Source organism: Paramormyrops kingsleyae, chromosome 5 (genome assembly GCF_048594095.1).
Source record: "Paramormyrops kingsleyae isolate MSU_618 chromosome 5, PKINGS_0.4, whole genome shotgun sequence".
NCBI lineage: Eukaryota > Metazoa > Chordata > Actinopteri > Osteoglossiformes > Mormyridae > Paramormyrops > Paramormyrops kingsleyae.
In genome coordinates, this window is record NC_132801.1 from 2,792,578 (window position 1) to 2,812,625 (window position 20,048).

The following is a 20,048-nucleotide window of genomic DNA, read 5'->3' on the forward strand; positions in this document are numbered from 1 at the left end:
GTGCACCTCATAAACACTGCCCCCCCCCCCCACTTCAATCCCAGCATGCAGTTCGGTATTTCTCACATTCCGCTGTGTGTCTCCGGTGGACTTGCATAGTCGGGGTGTGTCATGCTGGTAACCTGAGAAGTCTCCGTACGCTGGCAAGCGGCGTGTGTGCCAGACCATCCCCTGCGGTCTGGATCATGTCCCAACCATCATACAGCTGCCATGTTCTGCCTGCACCTGTCTCCTTTCCTCATGGCTGACCGACAGGACAGCTGTCCTTCAGGGAGCCCCACCCTCCTTCAGCCCTGTATGCTTGCCTTTAGCGTAAGCAGACACATATATGCGTGTGGCCTGTATTCACGCCAGTCGGTGTGTGTTTGTGACTGCAAGGATGAGTTTCATGTCACGGGTGCGTGTTGGTGCTGAATCCGTCTGCCTTGTCTGTCAGCCAGTCTGTTCCTATGAGGAATATTTAGCCCAGGGAATATTTTTGTGTGTGAGCCCTCAGTGTACCCTGTGAGTCACCACACTGGTCTTGCATTATCCACAACAAAAGTCAGTGGTCAGAAGTGAAATAAAATACATGACTGCTAAAGTGATAGATGAAATAAACACATAACCTTTAGTCCGCCAGGAAGAATGTCAGAATTATCCATTTACTTTAATGCGCTTCCAGTTTTAATCATAACGCATTGGCTGTGGCAGCAGACTACGCAGACAGCGTTACATGTGTGCGCGATAATTACGCGATTTTACTACCAAACACCGCTTGGACACAGAAAGTGACGGATGGCGCACTGTGATGTGGTGCGTTAGCTGTCCCCTAGCTGTAAGGAGCTGCCTGCTCGCTCCGTGCCCTGATTGAGCCCAACAGCTGAGAGAGATGAAGTGAGAGGGGTCCACCGTGGAAAAGGAAGGTTTGGAAGATGTTACGTTGGATAACTATCGTTTTGTGTTCGACCTGAAGTGAAGCGAAGTGGGACCTGTACAGCACTATACTGTGGGTAAATCTGACAGTGCGACAGTCCGGCACCGTGCGAAAACAGCGACGAGACTAACAGTCACCAACAGCAGTTTTCGGACGCATATTTTTAGGATCCGAAGATCCCTGCAGAAGGAAGGAGACAATAGTTTTTTTTGGTTTTTTTTTAAACTCCAGCGTCAGAAGAGCGTTATATGGATCGATCGGAGTATTAAATAGCTGTGCCCTACTCTCCGATTCGTTCGGCGCTCGAGTTGGCATGGGCTGCTGGACATGCCCATCGAGAGAGAAATGCTGGGGACAGATGAGACTCCATTTGGGCTGTCTGTCAATTATTGTATCCCCACGGACTCCAAGACCGCAACGGCTTCAGCTGGAATAAACAGACTATAACTGGAGCGCGTCGGGGTACGATTGCATTTTTCGTCCTGCATTTATGCATTGATTGATTTCTTCATGAAAGCTGTGGATCCCAGCACTGTAGAATAAAACGCACGTTTTAGGTGACACACCTCGTTTTCTTTCTCCATGTGTCTGACAGTGAAGAGAGGAAATCCAGCTTTTTTGCGGAAGTTTTGCGTTGAAGGCAAACTTTGCCGATCCGGACTGATATGTGATTTTTCAGCAGAGGATTAAGGTAGGAAAAGCGGAGAGATGCGCGCAGAAGTTGCGTCCCCGCGTGCCACAAGTGCGTCTGTGCCCGGGGGGGACTTGCTAAAGTCGGATTTATCTTTCATTTATTATTTTGGTTACGTAACTCGTAATAAACCCAGACAGCTGTCATTCCTGAAGCAAACACAGCTTTCAGAGGCCAGCCGAAATGGGTCAGTATTTCTCGGTAAAACCAGCAATATTTGATCAGTTCTAATTTAGGGCATGTTGGTGTATTTACTACTCAAGAATGCGACGAAACCCAAAGCGTCAGTCTTTGTTCGCTTTATAGGCCTAATTCTATTAATGAAACTGTTTTGAATAGGCCTGCAAGGTCGCCAGCAGTACAGACACCCTTTATTCGGATATCCGATATTTATGTGAAATGATGTGATTTCCCTTTTAAAAACAACCTTAATCTGGTATTCGTGCACGTTACGTTTAAATAATACGGTGTAACGTTTATCTTCCATTCTTTAAGCAGGAGCTCATATTTTAGGTAGATACTTTGATTCACTATGTTCAGATTGATCGTGTTAGTGTCTGTGTGTATCTCTCTCTCTCTCTCTCTCTCTCTCTCTTTCTGTATGCGTGTGTGTTTATGTGCAAATACGGACAAACAATTCTAAAACTGTGCTGTGGGGGGTGGTGTTGGGGAAGGTGTGGTTAACCAGTAATTGGCACAGTCAGATTTTAATTTCCAGCTCACACGCCTGTTGCCAAGTAATACAGGCCCCCTTTCACCCTGTGTGTGTGTGTGTGTGGGGGGGGGGGGGTATGTATATTACATTGTGGGGACCGATGAAAACATGTTATTTTGGGGGGCATTTTTCTAGTCTCCACAAGAGGAAACTCAATTCAATACAGATCTGTGACTGAAATGAGAAACTAAAAATGTTTGTCTGGTTACTTATGGATGAGGTTAGGGCTGGGTAGGCGTTAGGGTTGCCATTGTTGGAATTAGGGTTATGGCCATAGAAATGAATGGAGAGTCCCCACAAAGTTGTGAATACAAATCAGTGTTTGTGTGTGTGTGTGTGTGTGTGTGTGTTTGTGTGTGTGTGTGTGTGTGTGTGTTTGTGTTTGTGTGCTTTGTGCATGTGCCCTTCTGTAGTTTAAAAGCACGCTCATTAGCAAAGTTTTCCACACTTCCAGGAACCAAGGTTAATTCCAGCATTAACTGTCAGGCCATTCAGTGTCAGTCCATTCAGACATTAATGGGCCTTAATTATTAGAACTAACAATGCCTCCCTTGTGGAAATCACTGCATAGTTCACATATGGACTAAACTGCGGGAGGACTTTGAGCCTGATGTGGGACTCTGAGCAACTGGGGGACTCTGAGCCTGATGTGGGACTCCGAACCTGATGTGGGACTCCGAACCTGATGTGGGACTCTGAGCCGCTGGGGGACTCAGCCTGATGTGGGACTCTGAACCGCTGGGGGACTCTGAGCCTGATGGGGGACTCTGAGCCCTGTGGGACTCAGTCTGATGTGGGACTCTGAACCGCTGGGGGACTCTGAGCCTGATGGGGGACTCTGAGCCACTGGGGGACTCTGAGCCCTGTTGGACTCAGCCTGATGTGGGACTCTGAACCGCTGGGGGACTCTGAGCCACTGGGGGACTCTGAGCCTGATGTGGGACTCTGAGCCCTGTGGGACTCTGAACTGCTGGGGGACTCTGAGCCTGATGTGGGACTCTGAGCCTGATTGGAGACTCTGAGCCCTATGGGACTCTGAGCTGCTGGGGGACTCTGAGCCTGATGTGGGACTCTGAGCCACTAGGGGACTCTGAGCCCTGTTGGACTCAGCCTGATGTGGGACTCTGAGCCCTGTGGGACTCAGCCTGATGTGGGACTCTGAACCGCTGGGGGACTCTGAGCCTGATGGGGGACTCTGAGCCACTGGGGGACTCTGAGCCTGATGTGGGACTCTGAGCCTGATGGGAGACTCTGAGCCCTATGGGACTCTGAGCTGCTGGGGGACACTGAGCCTGATGGGGGACTCTGAGCCTGATGGGAGACTCTGAGCCTGATGGATGCTGTTCAGACCTAATTCAGAGGCATTTTAGCTCTGGGGGCCTCAGGTTTCTCCCCTCACTGCCTCAGTTTTGCTTCCTCTTGATTTCTCACCTTTCTCACTCATATATTTGGTGCACCAGGCAGGGTGTTATAAGGATCTGCGGCTTAGGATGCTGTGCTTGTAATCAGATGCTTGTTAGTTCAAATCCTGGTACTGGCAGAGTGATTTCCTTTTTGAGATGTTGAGCAAGGTCCATAACCCTCAGTTGCTCCTGGGGCTGTCTGACCCCAATTTCTCAAAATTAAAACTCTCCTTTTGATGAAGATATCTGCTAGCTTAATAAATGTAAACAGTTACCACTGATCTATTAATCAGATGCCCTGATTCGATTCAATTCTGACTCAAGAGCTAAAGTCGTGATTCAGTCCAATTCAATTCGATTCCAATTCAATATCAATCCGATAGGAATGAGACATGAAATACTATGTAGCAGTTTTTCCATATGTGGAGATTTTTAAAAAGCACTAAATGGATCACAAATTAAAAAATGTTTCAGAAGCACTTTAACTTAAAGATATGGAAAAAAATCTTTAAAATATATATTTTAATATATGCTGAAAATGACTGCCCTACTTGCCTTGCTGGCCCCCACATGCGTTCACACGCTTGGTGTGCTCCTTTACCATGGCTGCTCGAATTCAGGGGCTGCTCCCCCCAGAATAAGCAGTGATAGCGGCAGACAGCTAACCAGTGACCACATCGCAGGCAGAGAATGGCTTACATGCTACGCTGCCTAACCGCTAAAAGAAAACACAAAACTTGTGATTGTCAGCTGCTCCCAGCTCATTTCTGGGTGGGGTTACAGGGGCATGGGGTTCGAGTGACAGGGGTGATAGGAGGGATGTACAGAGAGTGTAACCCCCCCCCCCCAACAGACTATAAAGCAGCTGAACTGAAATGTCTGCAGTGACCAGCAACAAAAACAACAAGGGTGGCTCTCTAAGAGAACAATGGAGCAATAGATCACAGACAAAATGAGGTCTGAAGGTGCGGTGGGGAATCTCTCTCTCTCCCTCTCTCTGTCTCTCCCTTTCTGCCTCTCTCTCTCTCTTCCTTTCTGCCTCTCTCTTCCTCTCTCTCTGTCTGTCTCTCTCTTCCTTGTTCTTTCTCTCTCCCTCTCTCTGTTTCTCTTTCTGTCTCTCTGTCCTTCTCTCTATCTCTCTCTCGCTTGTTCTCTCTCTTGCTCTCTCCCTCCCTCTCCCTGTCTCTCTCTGTCCCTCTTTCCCTGTCTCTCTCCCCCTTGTTCTCTCTCTCTTACTCTCTCTGTCTGTCTCTCTCTCTCTCCCTTCCCACCCCTTTGCTGTGTTTTGCATGTGATCTGCAGTCTGCACTGGCAGGTATCTGCTAGTTTGATCTCTGACCTAGGACCTCAAGACTTTGATGGTCTTATAACACCCATCTTAGGGACTTTAAGGGCAATATTACATTTTCCTGTCAGGGAATTTGTCACATGGAAATTGTCGGTGAACATCAGCAGCTTTTGCATATGGGAATATTTTCTGACCAAATTCTAGGTTTTGTCATTCTTTACCACTGAAATACATATATGTTGAGGTCATGACTTGCTTGTCTGGGAGTGGTGACCTTCTCCACCCTGTAGGATGCTTCAAATGTCAGAATTTGATCCGTCTTTTGGCTGGATGAGGCGGCACCAGGTGCCCATGGGCAGGAGACCATGCGACGGGTTCTTAGGGCAGCAGTCTCATTGGCTGTGTGTGTGCACGAGGGCAGCAGTCTCATTGGCTGTGTGTGTGCACGAGGGCAGCAGTCTCATTGGCTGTGTAAGTTACGAGGGCAGCAGTCTCATTGGCTGTGTATGTGCACGAGGGCAGCAGTCTCATTGGCTGTGTATGTGCACGAGGGCAGCAGTCTCATTGGCTGTGTATGTGCACGAGGGCAGCAGTCTCATTGGCTGTGTATGTGCACGAGGGCAGCAGTCTCATTGGCTGTGTATGTGCACGAGGGCAGCAGTCTCATTGGCTGTGTATGTGCACGAGGGCAGCAGTCTCATTAGTTGTGTATGTGCACGAGGGCAGCAGTCTCATTGACTGTGTATGTGCACGAGGGCAGCAGTCTCATTAGTTGTGTATGTGCACGAGGACAGCAGTCTCATTAGCTGAGTATGTGCACGAGGGTAGCAGTCTCATTAGTTGTGTATGTGCACGAGGGCAGCAGTCTCATTGACTGTGTATGTGCACGAGGGCAGCAGTCTCATTAGTTGTGTATGTGCACGAGGACAGCAGTCTCATTGGCTGTGTATGTGCACGAGGGCAGCAGTCTCATTGGCTGTGTATGTGCACGAGGGCAGCAGTCTCATTGGCTGTGTATTACAGCTTCTATGCAGGAGGCTTCTGGGGGAACACTGAAGTTCTGAATCAGTGGGCAGGAACGTGGAGAGCTTCAGGTGTGCATGGGGACAGCCCCTCCTACACGGGGCCCTGGGGCCCATTGACAGGGGTGCAGGGTGCCTTGCAAATGATCCTGCATGTCAGGGAAATCAGCAGGCTGCCAGAACATTGTTCACTAAATGGAAGGACGTTCCTGCCCTACCTTGATACCTGACCACACGTCAGAGGAGAACCAAGAGCGACTTCCAGGCAGAGACAGGGTCCAGTTTCCTCTGCCATCTGAGCTACTTTACTTCTCCTCCTTTCAGAAAAGTGTCCTCCTCTTTCCTCCTCTTCCTGTCTTTCTGCTCCCACGGATCCCTCTCTCTGTCTCTCATTCGCCCCTCTCTCACTCAGTTTGTCTCTCTTCTTTCTTCCTTCCTTACCGTCATTCATTTCCATTTCGAGGCTGCGCTGGCCGGTAAGCCGGGATCAGTAGCGCAGTGACATCTGCACCGTCAGTCTCGATCACACCAGCCCTCACTTACCTGACAGTCTCCCTTCTCCACAAAGCGGCTTTCTGTACAAATCACTGCAACGTGGCTGTTTGCCTGTAAAAGGAAGCGGCATGCAAGTTTAAGACAAAATAGGCCAGTAGGTGGGACAGCAGTTAAGGCACCAAAATTATGAGCAAAAGTTGACTGACTGAAAGGGAGGCTGTGCATTTGTATTCATCAGTGGGTAATTTTATTCTGTACCGAAACTCAGCTTCCATTTTCAAGCCTGTGTCACAGCATGAACTTAAATTTAACTTCACCGTTTATTTCAGAAAAAGGGCAAGGAGCCGTTAATCCTTCATCTACGTTGGTCAGGATCCCAGGGAAAGGGCTTATTTCAGGCAGCACAGGGCACAGGGAAAGGGCACAGCTTATTCCAGGCAACACAGGGCACAGGGAAAGGGCACAGCTTATTCCAGGCAGCACAGGGAAAGGGCACAGCTTATTCCAGGCAACACAGGGCACAGGGAAAGGGCACAGCTTATTCCAGGCAGCACAGGGCACAGGGAAAGGGCACAGCTTATTCCAGGCAACACAGGGCACAGGGAAAGGGCACAGCTTATTCCAGGCAACACAGGGCACAGGGAAAGGGCACAGCTTATTCCAGGCAACACAGGGCACAGGGAAAGGGCACAGCTTATTCCAGGCAGCACAGGGAAAGGGCACAGCTTATTCCAGGCAACACAGGGAAAGGGCACAGCTTATTCCAGGCAGCACAGGGCACAGGGAAAGGGCACAGCTTATTCCAGGCAACACAGGGCACAGGGAAAGGGCACAGCTTATTCCAGGCAACACAGGGCACAGGGAAAGGGCACAGCTTATTCCAGGCAACACAGGGCACAGGGAAAGGGCACAGCTTATTCCAGGCAGCACAGGGCACTAGAATGGAGTAAGTGCCCAGTAAGTAGGAAACCCACAAAAATTGGGCTAAACGTACAAGGACAGCAGGATTCTAAGCCCCATTTCAGGAAATCTTACACTGGCATTTGATTTAGCCTGAGAAAGCAGGGCCATTTCATGTACCTACCGCTTTTATCCAAAAACAGCCTTGCGTTTATTATGTAAGGGGTCGTCACGGTGACGCAAACCAGCCGTCCTCCCAGTTAAAGTTAAAGGACGTGACAGTGAGTAGTTCTCTTCTATTAAGTGCTGCCTTCGTTGCACTGAGACCCAGATGTTTTCAGGTATTAGGCTGTTTACTGGGCTCAGGTTGTTTAACTGCGTACTCTGCTAACGGCTTCTGTCAGCGTCGTGACAGATGTTTTTAAATATTTTACCCATTTGCTGATGTGGGACCCATTTGCTAATTTCTGGGAGGGGGTACAGAGAATCACAGACATTTTCATGCATATTTGTATAAATGTAAATTACATATATATGTAGACATTAGTGCTGTTTCACTTTGTGGTCAGAGAGCCAAGGTTTCTTGATTGAGACACATTGAAAAGGCAGAGAAGAGTGGTCAGGAAGCATTGACCCCGAGACGGACCCCTGACCCCAAGACTGACCCCTGACCCCGAGACTGATACCTGACCCCGAGACTGACCTTTGACCCCAAGACTGACCCGTGACTCCAAGATTATTCCCTGATCTTGGAGAGTCCTGAGGAATGTGGGTCACCTTGTGCCACTTCAGAACGCCTCCAATTTGAAATGACCATGACCCATCTTTGTCTCCATCTTTATCCTTCACAGAGATGCTGTTCCTCCTCCTCCTCCTCCTCTCTGCTGTGGTTCCAGGCTCCGCCCAGGAGGACCCCCCTCCCCGTGGCTGTCCGTCAGACCTGCCGCGGACTTACTGGGCCCTGTGCAGCCTGGAGGCGGTGTGGGGTGTGGTGCTGGAGGCGGCGGCGGGTGCCGGGGCACTGGGAGCACTGCTGCTGGCCATGGTGCTGCTGTTGTACCGCCTGCGGCGCATCGACGAGCCGGAGCAGCGCAGCAGGGTGGCGCCACTGCTCCTGCTTCTGCCGGGCGTGGCGACACTTTTTGGCCTGACCTTCGCCTTCCTCATCGAGGATGGCGAGCCGCTCTGCGTGGTGCGCCGCGCCCTCTGGGGGCCGCTGTTCGCCCTCTGCTTCTCCTGCCTGCTGGTCCAGGCCGTCCGGCTTTGGTGGCCGGCGCGGGGCGGGAGCCCCCGGGGCAGGGTGAGCCCGAGAGGTGCCGTGCTGTTGGGTCTGGCCGTGGCTCTGACACTGGTGCAGGGCATCATCACAGCTGAGTGGCTGCTGTTGACGGTGGTGCGCCTAGATCTGCCAGCCTGCCAGTACCAGCCTCTGGACTTCGGGCTCTCCTGCACCTATGTAGCACTGCTGCTGCTGGTAGCTCTGCTGGCCTCGGGCTGCACCCTGTGCCGGAGGGGGCGGCGGCGCCGCTGCGAAGGCGTGTGGCTCTTCCTGGTCTGTCTGACCTCGGCACTGCTGTGGGCTGCCTGGCTGAGCTTCTATCTGTATGGCAACGAGGCCCTGGGCCGCGCCCCCAACTGGGATAGGCCCGTGCTGTCTGTGACGCTGGTGGCGCAGGGCTGGCTCTTACTGCTGCTCTATGCTGTCCCAGAGGCTCACGCCTGCCTGAGTCCTTTGGCCTCGGCCTCAATCCCGGACTATTTTGACACCTCTCAGTCTCACCCACGCATGAGGGACACAAGCGTCTATGACGTGCTGCCCATGCAGTACATGGAGAACCAGGCCTTTGCCTTTGACGAGCACAACGCAGGTACTTCACCTTCAGCTACTCCATGTTTAGGTGTTCCACAGTGCAGGTACTGTACACTGCAGGTGTACAACAGTGCAGGCATTCAACACTCCAGGTGTTCCACAGTGCAGGTACTCTACACTGCAGATGATCAACAGTATGGGTACTGAACACACCAGGTGTTCAGCATTGCATGTACTCCACGTTGCAGGTGTTCCACTCAATTCAGTTTTATTTGTATAGCACATTGTCACATTACATTGTCTGAAAAGTGCTTTACATTGCCCCTGCCCAAAGCCCCCAGTAAGCATGCCAGAGGCAACAGTAGCAAAGAAAAACTCTATACTGTAGGTGTTCTACAATGCAGATATGCAATACTACAGGTGATCCACTGTGCAGGTATGCAACACTGCAGGTATTCCACAGTGCAGGTACTGTACATTTCAGGTGTTCCACAGTGCAGGTACCCTACCCTGCAGGTGTTATACAGTGCAGGTGTTCTTCAGTAAGGTGTTCTGCAGTGCAGGTATGCAATACTACAGGTGTTCCACAGTGCAGGTTCTGCGGAACTTACTGCATATTTATATCAAGTTATGCCACAGGCAACATTAACATGGAGGGAATTCATTTTGAAGTTTCTCCATAAAAATCCATACTCTGTGTGTTATCTGCAGCTCTGAGGTCAGGCGGCAATCCCAATGGGCATTTGGGCATCCGGAGCAGCGCCCCCTTCCGTAGCAACATCTACCAGCCCACTGAGATGACCGTGGTGCTGAATGGGGGCACGGTGAGTGCCTTTCACTGGGGGTCAGTACTGCAGTTAGACTCTCTTAGCTGCTCTCTGTCTCACCAGCCAGAGACGAAACGTACCTGTTATGCAGCAAGGCCTAGAGCCAGAACTGGGTGGGGGGGGGGGGGGGGTGGAAGGGCTCGCAATGTCTATAAATGAACGTGTGAGCTGGACCCAAGCACAGACAGGGCCTCAAAGTGGGCCAGACTCTGTCCCGGCTGTAAGCCAACCAGTTATTCAGCACCAGGACAGGGTTCTGCTAAACTGCTAACCACTATATAGCGAAGCTAACTTTGGCAGATTAGCGTTTCTGCAAACATGTGGATTTACAGTTAGTGGAATTACATTTAGTGGAAGCTATTTGGTCCGCTAACAGTTTTCAAAGTCAACTTGTCAAAAATGTTGGCTGACTATATGTAAACATGAGAGGTGATTGGTCGATAACTTGTTTGATTTAAGGTAGTCTGAGCTAAATGTAAGTGAACGAAAATAAAGTCCAGTTAAACTGGGGTACCCTGAACTAAGCGAAGAACAGGAGTCCATATCATGAAGCAGGATTTCTTGTTTATCCGGATTTAAGATAATTTAAATGGACTTAAAATGGTCTACTATGCTTGTCTATAGAGGCCCCCAGTTGTATTTTCCGGGTTCTGATTGACAGAGCTATAGACCAGTAAAGAGCTACGATTCTCCTTTCTAGGTCCGGGTAAATGGCGCCATGTTTGTAGGCGATAAGCAGCTTCACGAGGGCAAAATACCAGCATCGGTCAGCCCCGTAATAGGGTTCCTCAGACAAAAACACTTATACCTCGCAGGCAGGATATCATAGAAAGAAAATTTCAGTGCAGATTTTTTCCAAAGACTCTACAGAGTGCAATAATACCTAATTGGGTAAGTCCTAAACATCTAGTCCAAGTTAGTGGTTATTGTTAGCTTCCACAAATTTTTTAGTGATTTATCAGTTTATTGTTATCAAATTAAACTTTGGAGTTAGCAGATTAGCGGCTATCAAAGGTGACTTTGCAGGCCCAGACGACTGTGCCCACCACTGCTCACAAACAACACTGCACTCACCTGGTGGTGCGAGGCACACGCACACATGTAGCATGTCACACTGACAGAGACTGTCACACACACCGAGCCGCACGAGGCACATGCACACATGTAGCGTGTCACTCTGACAGAGACTGTCACACACACCGAGCCGCACGAGGCACACGCGCACATGTAGCGTGTCACGCTGACAGAGACTGTCACACACACCGAGCCGCACGAGGCACACGCGCACATGTAGCGTGTCACGCTGACAGAGACTGTCACACACACCGAGCCGCACGAGGCACACGCGCACATGTAGGGTGTCACGCTGACAGACTGTCACACACACCGAGCCGCACGAGGCACACGTGCACATGTAGCGTGTCACGCTGACAGAGACTGTCACACACACTGAGCCGCACGAGGCACACGCGCACATGTAGCGTGTCACGCTGACAGAGACTGTCACACACCGAGCCGCACGAGGCACACGCGCACATGTAGCGTGTCACGCTGACAGAGACTGTCACACACACCGAGCCGCACAGGATCTCACGCATGCTGATATTTAAGGCTTTTTAACTTACTGTTTTAATATAAATACAATAATATTAACCCTAACCCTTTAATAATATAGCACTAATGATGATGGTAATATTAACAATAATGTTAACTCAGGAGATACATTTCCAGTGACCCCCCCCCCCCCCCTCCGAGAGCCTGGCATGCTCATGCACACTGCCCAGCCAGGTGGGGCTCACCAGCTGCTTCCCCACCTTGGCTCTCCCCCTCCCCAGGACGCTCACAGCCGCTGTCCCAGCATGAACCACTCCCAGCCAGGGACGTTCCATGACTCATTCTGGCAGCGCTGTCCTTTTGGAGGATATAGGTCAGTAAAAGGTGTGAGGGGTCAGCTAAAATACGGGGGGAGGTCCTCAAGGGTACACCGTCATGGCCTTGGTACTCTGGGGCTGTGAACTTTTTTTGAGCCCCAAGGAAACATGGACATTACTCCTAACACCATGGGCAGGTCTGAGATCAGTGTTAGGGTAGCGCAGGGTGAAGCCCAGTGTGGAGGAAAGTCCTCGAATCAAGGATAGACCACCTGATTTTGGCTGTTTTGTCTTTTTCCCCAGATCCCAACTGCACCCCCCAACTACACAGGAAGGCACCTGTGGTGAGGGCAGGGCTGGAATTCAGGTGTCCACCTCCAGGAGTTGGGGTTGGGGGGGCACAGAACCGTGGGCCCAGGAGGTAGACCGTCAGCAGGGCCTGTTCCTGGATGCCAACAAGAAACCAATGCACTACTTTGTGTCCGAGAAAGATTGAACTGGCAAAACCGATGGTGGAGGAGGAGAATCTGGAAAAGTTAACATCTATGTGAGGAACAAACTGCGGTCATTCACCCAAACGTGGAGAGCAGTGGGAACAGGTTGGGTTTGACAATGACAGTGGATATCCCCTCGTGTGAAGGATGGACATGATGACCTTTCACCTTTGACAGTAGAGGTGTCAAGGTGGAGACAATGTTACATCTTCTGAACCCACTGGGATGATCAGATCCAACATGAGGTATCCATGTGTTTGGGCTGGACTTTCGGATGGGCAGTGGACTGATGACACTGTCCATTGTGCCAGTTTTGTCTCTGTGTGGATCCACGTCACACTGTGTGTCACGTTCAGTCTTTTGACCTGGTGCTGGGATTCAAGCTGCGGACAAAGGAACCACAGTAACCATAGTTTTTTTGTTGTTTTTGTAGAGCAGGTCCTGAGAAGAGTGACTGTTTTTTGCATGATATGTGGAAAGAGAGTCATTCATGGTGGCTGCATTGCTCTGGTGTGATTGTGAACACGCTAATGGCCCAATCCAGGAGCACGATGTTGGGGTTTTCCCATTGGACGTATGAGGATGCCTGGTTCCGGTTCTGTTGCTTGGTGTGGGATACAAAACAAGCCCAGGTGTAACCCCTGGAGTCAGGAAGTTTCATCCTCTGTTTCTCATTTTCTGGATTTCACTGTCCACTTCTGAGACTTTACCAGATCCCCGACAGTTTTGTTTCTCTTGTTGATTGGTTGAAAGCCGATACAGCAAAAGTTTTTCACTCTCAGCCTCAGCGATTAATCCAGAAGTGGCACGTCTTCTCCGGGTCAGCCGTGACAGATGCTGCTCTTCTTGATTTTGAAGAAACATGTCATTAGTTTAGCTTCAGGACTCATTTAGGGATTAAAATAAATCAGGAGATTGAGAATCATGGGTCTCCCAAAACTCAACAAAGCATAAAGACGCAGAAAGTATCAGATTCTCCACATTCTCTGGTTTTGATGTTGTAGCTGACTGGACAAACGATAGAGGTTTTACTGTGTCTGAGATAATAAGATGGAACATTCGTCCCGCTTTTCCCCCTTATGAGTGACTTATGAGTGCTAAGAGTGACTGACTTTTGCTGTAACTTGCCTGTCATCTTTAAAGGTTTATACTGTGCTGTCTGGACAGACGACTGGACTATTTATACATTTGTAAGAGAAGCCGTCGGTTCTCACAGTGATGTTTTCCACCTTATGACGTTTCTGCACTGGCATCAGCCCTGGGTCCTGGGGTGACCCCGACCACCCCAGCCCCCATGTTCGGGCTGGAAATGCAGGCCGGAGCCCCAGATGGGGAGAACCTCAGGCAGAGCTGGACGGGAGGGCGCACAGAGTGACCACCGACGGCTTCTAAGATTTCGGGCCACCAACATACTTTTGCACATCCAATCCCTCTCTTTAACTAACAGACCTGTAAGACGATTTAGCTCTACAAGTACAGAATAATATTTTGTGACAGGCTAAAAAAATATTCATAAGCACGATGTAACAAATAAAAGAAAAGTATTTGGTGGGACAGAGGACTGAATGTTGGGATCATTTTGTTTCTTTAATGAGTGGTTTTCTTTGGTACTCTGCTACGATCCCTGGTCACTGGGGGCACGGCTGACTCGGGTGCTCTCACTGTGGGCTTTGGATGAGGGGCCTGGCCCACACCTTGAGTTCCACGCCTCCTGTGAGTCGCCATGGCTGCAGACCGTACCACGGTGGCCCAGTGGTGGGGGGGGGGGGGTTCCATGCTGACAGCACTGAGCTTCGCGCTGTTGACCTAGAGAGGAAAGCTTTGCGTTGTTGACCTAGAGAGGAAAACTTCCCACTGTTTTCACGGGAAAAATGGTAGAAAATAAAGTGCAAGGTTTCTTGTTTACAAGTCTGACTTGCATTTTTTATACATTGTAAAACGACCTTTTGTTACATCACACTCCCTCTCCTGTTCTCTCTTCCTGTTTCTCTGTCTCTTTCCTTTGTCTTTTTCTGGCACACTCTTTCACTCTGCTTCTCCCTTCCCATCGCTCACTCTACCTCTCCCTTCCCATGGCTCACTCTGCCTCTCCCATCCCATCACTCACTCTGCCTCTCCCATCCCATCACTCACTCTGCCTCTCCCTTCCCATCGATCACTCTGCCTCTCCCTTCCCATCGCTCACTCTGCCTCTCCCTTCCCATCGCTCACTCTGCCTCTACCTTCCCATGGCTCACTCTGCCTCTCCCATCCCATCACTCACTCTGCCTCTCCCATCCCATCACTCACTCTGCCTCTCCCATCCCATCACTCACTCTCCTCTCCCATCCCATCACTCACTCTGCCTCTCCCATCCCATCACTCACTCTGCCTCTCCCTTCCCATCGATCACTCTGCCTCTCCCTTCCCATCACTCACTCTGCCTCTCCCTTCCCATCGCTCACTCTGCCTCTACCTTCCCATGGCTCACTCTGCCTCTCCCATCCCATCGCTCACTCTGCCTCTCCCATCCCATCACTCACTCTGCCTCTCCCATCCCATCACTCACTCTCCTCTCCCATCCCATCACTCACTCTGCCTCTCCCATCCCATCACTCACTCTGCCTCTCCCTTCCCATCGATCACTCTGCCTCTCCCTTCCCATCACTCACTCTGCCTCTCCCGTCCCATCGCTCACTCTGCCTCTACCTTCCCATCGCTCACTGCCTCTCCCTGCCCATCGCTCACTCTGCCTCTCCCTTCCCATCGCTCACTCTGCCTCTCCCTGCCCATCGCTCACTCTCTCCCTTCCCATCTCTCACTCTGCCTCTCCCTTCCCATCGATCACTCTGCCTCTCCCTTCCCTTCGTTCACTATGCCTCTCCCTTCCCATCGCTCTCTCTGCCTCTCCCTTGCCATCGTTCACTCTGCCTCTCCCTTCCCATCGCTCACTCTGCCTCTCCCTTCCCATCGCTCACTCTGCCTCTCCCTGCCCATCTCTCACTCTGCCTCTCCCTTCCCATCGATCACTCTGCCTCTCCCTGCCCATCTCTCACTCTGCCTCTACCTTCCCATCGCTCACTGCCTCTCCCTGCCCATCGCTCACTCTGCCTCTCCCTGCCCATCGCTCACTCTGCCTCTCCCTTCCCATCGCTCACTCTGCCTCTCCCTGCCCATCGCTCACTCTCTCCCTTCCCATCTCTCACTCTGCTCTCCCTTCCCATCGATCACTCTGCCTCTCCCTTCCCTTCGTTCACTATGCCTCTCCCTTCCCATCGCTCTCTCTGCCTCTCCCTTGCCATCGTTCACTCTGCCTCTCCCTTCCCATCGCTCACTCTGCCTCTCCCTTCCCATCGCTCATTCTGCCTCTCCCTGCCCATCTCTCACTCTGCCTCTCCCTTCCCATCGATCAATCTGCCTCTCCCTGCCCATCTCTCACTCTGCCTCTCCCTTCCCATCGCTCACGCTGCCTCTCCCTGCCCATCGCTCACTCTGCCTCTCCCTTGCCATCGTTCACTCTGCCTCTCCCTTCCCATCGCTCACTCTGCCTCTCCCTTCCCATCGCTCACTCTGCCTCTCCCTGCCCATCTCTCACTCTGCCTCTCCCTTCCCATCGCTCACGCTGCCTCTCCCTGCCCATCGCTCACTCTGCCTCTCCCTTCCCATTGCTCACTCTGCCGAACATCCCTGAGGCCATGCAGAGGCCCAGGGCCCAGGGACACCTCAGAAACTGTCCTGCCCTCCTTATGCAAGCCCATGCAATTCCACCTGGCTGTTTCAGGCAAAAACCATAGCAGTATGAAATATTCATTATAATTACAGTTAATCTGCTCAGATGGTTTAAATGCAGGTTGTTTAGGAAACTGGGTCAATAACGAAATGCTTCCATATAAACCCGAATTTCCATCTGAAGACCCGAATTTGGCTGCTCGTGGATTTTTAGATTAGGAGCTTTGCGCATAAGACTGTCACATCTTGATGAGGCGTTCGTTAAAAATAAAGACCTGCTAGAAATGAGGCAGCATGAAGCCAGCGTGTCACACTGCAAGTCACACGGCAGGAAGTCACACCGAGCTGCGGGACAGCCTGTACCAGGAACGCCGGATCTGCCATCGCCGGCACGGAGGACCTGCAGTGCGAGGGCAGGCTGCACTGTCTCTCTCTGCTAAAAGCGCCTGACTGTGTGCCGTCAGGGAACAGAAACAGCCAATCCGCCGCATCTGCTGTTTACACTGATCAGAGGACATGCTGTTTACGCTCCATTCTTCTGGCTGAGTCTAACCTAGAGGGATCCATGTACCAGCAGGCAGAGCTGGTGTCACAGCCAATGCTAATAGACATCTCCTGATTCCTGATCAGTCACAGGATTGGCTTCCTGTGGATCCACCCTGCAGTGTCTGATCGCCTTGTCAATAAATGGTCACCCTGCCTCCCAGCCAGCCCTCCCCCAAAGACAGAAAGTGGAACGAAGGTGGTCACACCCAAGAAGCAGCTGTCCACAAGTTGCACAGTTCCACACAATCTGGCGGGTGTGGCACAGCTGGTTCGGAAGGGGGAGGGTGTCAGGTTATAGGGGGTTAAGATTTGTGGGGCAGCTGGTGTCTAACAAGTAAGAATGGGAAGCGCCCTCATTGAGCAGAACCCTGCTGAGCTTCTGCATGCATCAGTCCTGCTATTTATCACAGACCTCTGCTGGTCCAGGGCCCCCTGCTCAAACCACTGATTTGTATGAGGCCCCCAGGTTTGGGTGCCCACTGATGGCCAGAACCAGTCACTACACTGGCGGAGGTGGCGGGGGCGAGGTGACTTTTTCTTGAGTGGGGCCTTTAAAATGACAAACCAGCACCTGGTTGGGCCTTTCTCTGGGGCGTGAGTCGCTGTGAAGAAGCCTCCTCGCTGCCGTGTGCGTGTGTGCGTGTGCGCGTGTGCATGTGTGCGTGTGCACAGCTGCGGCCCGGGCCCCCGCTTCACTGCATGTAGTCAGATCTTCCACCCTGAATGGTCATTTTGACTCCTGTGTGACCGTAGCCCAGCCCAAGCCATGAAGCCCATTCCAGGAAGTCTCAGTGTCTCCCTATTCTCCAGAAGAGAACGTCCTTCACAGCTGCTGCCTGACCCAAGCCAGCCCTGCCCACCCCCCATTGATTCCTTTGCTTCTCCAGATCAACCCCCCCACATTCACACTGTGTTCACGGGAGGGCGCTGTGTGCAAGTTAGCACCACAGTGCCACAGAGTGGTGAAGACGACAGGCTTCCATCACGTGGAAGTCCTGAGGGTCTGAATCTCCATAATCCCTCGCTTTTCTGACAACACCGTGTGTAAGTCTGTGAAAAGGAGTTTTGTAGGTTTTTTGTGCTATGAAAGCAGCAGTCTGGGGACATTCTGTTGGATGTGACATTCAGGTATGGAGACAGCTGTTGGACCTTTTGGTTATCCTGGCTCTGTTGGGCACCTAGTCGCACAAACAAGCAGACATGCGGGAATGTGTTCTATAAACAAATATACACCCCCCACCATGTTGATAAAATTGGAAGGACTGAACATTGTAGACATAATTAGCATGGGTGACATCAGATCTGTGTTTCTGTCCCAAAGTATCAAATACATTATTTTAAAAATGAATAACTGAATACTGGCAGACAGGACAGCAGGCAGAACAGGACTGGGGACTGGGGACTGGGCCCTAAATCAGGATTGGGGGGGCGCTGTCGGTCACGGCAGTGTTTGCCACCACTCAATCACATAATTGCTTGGGTCCCCCGAGGTCTGGCCTCCTGTTGGCCTCAAAAAGTTACTGCACCTCAGCGGACTCCAAAGGGCCCCAGAAACAAATCTGCCCCATCTATTGGCCCCCCCACAGGGCCCGCTGTGAGGCCATGGGAGTCCCGTGGTGGTTCACAGGTTACACCTCATTTTAAAATAAAATTGTTAATGCTGTTGTGTAATATGTGTCACTGACACTGCATCAGCAGACTTATGGAGCCTTGCTGGTGGGGGGCGGGGGGGGAGGAGGTCCACAGCTACCGAACAACAGAAAATTATTTCCTACTGTTTTTTCACTCTGGACAACTATCAGATTTTTAATACACAAATCAGGTGACTAATTGATTAAAATTGAATTCATTGGTTAAAAATGGAAGAGCATCATGGAAGGGAAGAAATTTTAAAGAGAGATTCCAGTTAAGCCCAGTGCTGAAGGTACTCTAAGGATGTAGGGAGAGATTCCAGTTAAGCCCAGTGCTGAAGGTACTCTAGGGATGTAGAGAGAGATTCCAGTTAAGCCCAGTGCTGAAGGTACTCTAGGGATGTAGAGAGAGATTCCAGTTAAGCCCAGTGCTGAAGGTACTCTAGGGATGTAGAGAGAGATTCCAGTTAAGCCCAGTGCTGAAGGTACTCCAAGGATGTAGAGAGAGATTCCAGTTAAGCCCAGTGCTGAAGGTACTCTAGGGATGTAGAGAGAGATTCCAGTTAAGCCCAGTGCTGAAGGTACTCCAGGAATGGAAACCTACAACCTTACAACATTACACATCCCTAACAACTATGTTAGTTGCTACCCTAGTCGCCCAAATTCAGTAAATTTACAGCACATGGTGTGGCAGCAGCATATCAGGTGCTAAAGGAATGTGACTCGCAATGGTGATGTTTCAGCACTGTCATATCCCCATGAATCACTTTATGTTTTAGTATACCAGAAAGTATCCCACTAAAAACAGAAATTTAGGTATATTTGGTCAAGTAAATTAATAACATGAGAACATGGTTTCCTTCCTTGTGTGAATGTTGTCAAAGCAGGTCGAAGCCAGTAGTTAGCGGCTTAAGATTTTTCTGCATCAATCAAAGCCTTTGTCTTGAGAAAGATGCTTAATGTGAACCATTTGAAAAGCTGTCAGCTGAAAAAGCCATAATTACAATAATAATAATAATAATAATAATAATAATAATAATAATAATAATAATAATAATAGACATGACAGATATGTCTAAATTAGGGAGAAAACATAAAAACATGGAAATAGCGTTCTGGGGTGTTTCCTGCGTGTGTCCTGCAGGGCCGGTTCAGCACGCGGGAAAAATAATGTCCACTATAGAACAATCAGGTGGATCAGTGAGGTCCGGGTCAGAGACTTTGACTCTGCGTTTGAAGGGATAAACAAACTGGTCATATTTTGTATAGACTAATTTAGTAACACAATAAAGGAATTAAATGGTTTACATAGTACCGATGAGAGACAAATCAGCTCTCTAACCGACTCGATAACTAGCTACAATAGTATAAGTACTGCAACAAATGTTAAAATAGCAGACCTCAAAACCTCCACAGACAGACGATTTGTATTTGTAAGTCATTTAACCTAAAAGAAGGTTTCAGCGACGCCGTAACTGTGTTAGCCTCGTATCGTGCACGCACTCAAACACGAGGAACATGAAAATAAATATAAAAATCAAAGAATAAGGAAGGAACGAATGAAACAAAACGAAAAAAAATTGAGTTGGCAACGCGGGAGTGAAACATCCTGCTTCGGCTAAAAAGCGACAAAATAATTCACATCAAGGACACCACGGCGTATTAGGGCCTCTTAAAGATTTTTTTTTTAAGTGGCCCTAATACGCTTCCGTGGACATACAGACAGTAAGA

General features: G+C 50.2%; 1 protein-coding gene across 6 annotated transcripts; it reads left to right on the forward strand.

Moving 5' to 3' along the window:
- Window positions 1-539: 539 nt before the first annotated feature.
- LOC111837649 (G-protein coupled receptor family C group 5 member B-like) lies at window positions 540-13,986 on the forward strand. Of its 6 annotated transcripts, XM_023799887.2 has the most exons (6): window positions 540-1,378; window positions 1,512-1,607; window positions 8,282-9,298; window positions 9,952-10,064; window positions 11,903-11,994; window positions 12,242-13,986. In XM_023799887.2, exons 3-6 carry the CDS (start codon window positions 8,284-8,286, stop codon window positions 12,432-12,434), a joined length of 1,413 nt encoding a protein of 470 aa, XP_023655655.2. In that variant the 5' UTR covers window positions 540-1,378; window positions 1,512-1,607; window positions 8,282-8,283; the 3' UTR covers window positions 12,435-13,986. The 6 variants fall into 6 exon arrangements, with proteins under 6 accessions (XP_023655655.2, XP_072567960.1, XP_023655656.2 ...); XM_072711859.1 differs by having other exon boundaries at window positions 540-1,607; XM_023799888.2 differs by lacking the exon at window positions 1,512-1,607.
- Window positions 13,987-20,048: the final 6,062 nt, after the last annotated feature.